Here is a 2,920-nt window from a genome sequence, read left to right on the forward strand (position 1 = left end):
GAAAACCTATGAAAGAATTAGAGGTCACAGTACACCGATGGTCGCGCTGCGTACCCTCCCAATCTATCTAACCGTCTATTTATAATTTGGTAAATTTATCTTTTTAATTTCCTTTTTCTAAATTTTTCAAACACTTTTTCTTATAGTAAATATATTTTAGAATTAGTAGTGCTTAACTACGTTTCACTTAAATCCATCAAATTATCTTTTTTTGTAAAACTCAACTTTCATTTCGTCATTTATTAAATAGATCTGATATTACACATATTTTTCTCCCGAAAAAGATTATATAACATCATTTAGAGTAATGCTTTGTATGCCTTGCTGTATCTATGGTCTTCATTCCCCTTTTCTCAACGTTTATATGGTATATTCACATCTCACCTGTTATTTCAATAAAAATACGGGATTAGTAGAAGGGCTGCCACACATCACGCCAATCCTGTCGAATGAAGTCGGCTGCCTTTTCGGCAATCATAATCGTAGCCGCATTTGTATTTGCGCTGGGCACTTTGGGCATTATGCTAGCATCGACCACACGCAAATTGTTCACACCGCGTAGACTTAGACGTGGATCCACACAGCTAGTGTCATCGGTTGCGGGCGCCATTTTCACCGTGCCCGACTGATGATAGGTGGTGGAAGAGAAATATTTTATGTAACAACGCCAATAGGCATCGCTCTGCAAGCCAAAAGCGTCGCACTCAGCGATTGTGGGCAGTACTAGGGTAGCATTCATGGCTCTATAGGCTGCGGTCTTCAATAGTTGCTCTTGGAAGCGTATGGCGCGCAGTAACGTGGCCACATCTTCCGCATCATTGAAGTAGTTGTGTGTTAATTTTGGAGTATCCTTGTAATCCGCGCTGCGCAGCCGTAAATTTCCGCTGGATTTTGGTGTTGAGAGTATATTAAACATGCCCAAAATATCGGAAAGCTCAATAGCGCTGCGTATTTGTGCTTTAAAGTAATCGTTGATGCTAAGACCGTGGAGAAATATTTCCAGGCCAGCGAAATCGCCACGACGCACAATGAAATGATGAAATTCTACGTCAGGATAAGGGCTGTTTTTAAGCGTGTTGACGAAACCGGTGAGTGAGGCTGTGCCGTGTGATGTTAGCGGTCCGCTACGATGTATGAGATAATTGTATGTGCTATCGAAGCTATCTTGAGGCGTAAGTTTATATGCTAGACCTTCGTTCAGTTTTAAGAAAGTCACAACCTGCGCGTGATCATTCAAATTATCACCGATTGGCAAATCATGCACAAGTGGTATCTGCATTGTCTTCAAGTGCGCTGCCGGTCCAACGCCAGACAGCATTAAAAGTTTTGGCGATTCAATTGCACCCGCCGACAAAACCAGCTCTTTACCAACACTCACGCGCATTTTTCTCTCATTTCGCACAGTGAAGCTAACGGAGCGTACATTTCTACCACTCTTGTCGAAATTCAGTTTAGTCACGTGTGCGTTTTTAATCACTTGCAAGTTTGGGCGCTTAGCAACACTCGCCAAATGCCCCTTGCTTGCACTCATGCGACGCCCATTCATTATTGTACCCGGTAAGTTGGAGTACCCGGTCTCACTGCCGTCGGTGAATAAGTGCACACGTGGTATGCCCAGTTCTGCGGTGCCTGCATAGATCATTTGTTCTATATCCGGATCGTTAACTGGAAATGCATTGAGTGTTACATAGCCCCGTGGGTGCGTATTATTGCCCACTGGTTGCACGGAACGTTCAAAATACGGCAGCACATCGTTCCAACCCCAACCTGTATTACCGGCCTGAGCCCAGCTGTCGTAATCACCGCGATGCCCACGCACATATAGCATACCATTAACACCACCCGAACCACCAATCATTTTACCACGCGGCCAATAACAGCGCCGATCAACCAAACCCCAGCAGGCCTTGTTGCTATACTCAGTCAAGTAATTCCAAGTGGCATTTGTGTGCTCCAAAGAAAATAAAACGCCGGGCACCTATGTATGAGAATGTGGGCGATAAGAGAGCTGTTCTATTCTAATTTTTGTATATGCGCACCTCAGATTCTTGCGGCGGATCACCGCCTGCCTCCAACACCAACACTTTCCACGCTGGATTCTCGCTTAACCGACTGGCTATTACTGAACCCGCCGAACCTGCGCCAACCACCACAAAATCATACTCATCTACCTGAGTGCGTCCCAGCAATGCATTCGCGTAGTCCGGTGGCCACAACTCGGGTGGCGAGATAGCGCATTGGGCCGCGAGCAGCGCTTGTATTAACGCGCTGACCATAGTATTGAAGGGACCAATGCTCTGTGCGGCGCACTGAGCTTCCAACAGCGGCAGCGGCATCCTTCGCTAGCAGCCGGTTTTACTAAGACGATTGATATGCAAAGTAATTCGTAATAATGATTTATAAATAGCACTTCTGAGACACTTGTTGCTGCGTAATTAATTAAGTTATCAACCGTATCTTCCCACTCACATTGACCCGAAGACTACTGAGGGGCACCGCAGTGCAACGGCCTTAAATGATGCTGTTTAAACACGCTAAAGCGTGAAAATTGTATACGTAAATGAGTTTCTTATGCTGGTATTCAAACACTCTTAGATAGTTTCCTTTAATCCAGCGGCAATTTTGCTTGGAAACTGGCGGAGCGCATCACAGGCGTTTCGCTTTATATAACAGACCCGTGCGCAAGCTTTTAATTGCTCTTTTTCATGTCATTGCTTTAATGCTTTAATGCAATTTGTGTCAATGCCTGCTTACTTACATTAATTAATTTTCTTTTTAAGATTTTTTGCACAAAACTTTGCACTGAAACAATGCTTGTTGAGTTGCAGTTGAAAAAAGGAGCGCACATTCATTAAAACCATTTATCTCCAAGTGCCTTCAGATCTTTGTATGTAAGTCTTTTGGTGTTATTATTAGTAAT

At 44.0% G+C, this 2,920-nt stretch overlaps 1 protein-coding gene across 1 annotated transcript; it reads right to left on the reverse strand.

Annotated features, from left to right (window-relative positions):
• Positions 1 to 409: 409 nt before the first annotated feature.
• LOC120779406 (glucose dehydrogenase [FAD, quinone]-like) lies at positions 410 to 2,336 on the reverse strand. Its single transcript, XM_040111604.1, has 2 exons — positions 2,040 to 2,336; positions 410 to 1,978 (listed from the first exon to the last, which is right to left on the reverse strand). Exons 1-2 carry the CDS (start codon positions 2,334 to 2,336, stop codon positions 410 to 412), a joined length of 1,866 nt encoding a protein of 621 aa, XP_039967538.1.
• Positions 2,337 to 2,920: the final 584 nt, after the last annotated feature.

Source organism: Bactrocera tryoni, unplaced genomic scaffold (assembly GCF_016617805.1).
Source record: "Bactrocera tryoni isolate S06 unplaced genomic scaffold, CSIRO_BtryS06_freeze2 scaffold_101, whole genome shotgun sequence".
In the NCBI taxonomy this organism is placed as follows: domain Eukaryota; kingdom Metazoa; phylum Arthropoda; class Insecta; order Diptera; family Tephritidae; genus Bactrocera; species Bactrocera tryoni.

What these genes read in the sequence shown, in the direction of transcription:
- LOC120779406 (XM_040111604.1), bottom strand. Translation starts at nt 2,336, where the DNA reads ATGCCGCTGCCGCTGTTGGAAGCTCAGTGCGCCGCACAGAGCATTGGT. An exon ending in ATCCGCCGCAAGAATCTGAG is followed by an intron (nt 1,979 to 2,039) that starts GTGCGCATATAC and finishes TCTCATACATAG; the next exon opens with GTGCCCGGCGTTTTATTTTC.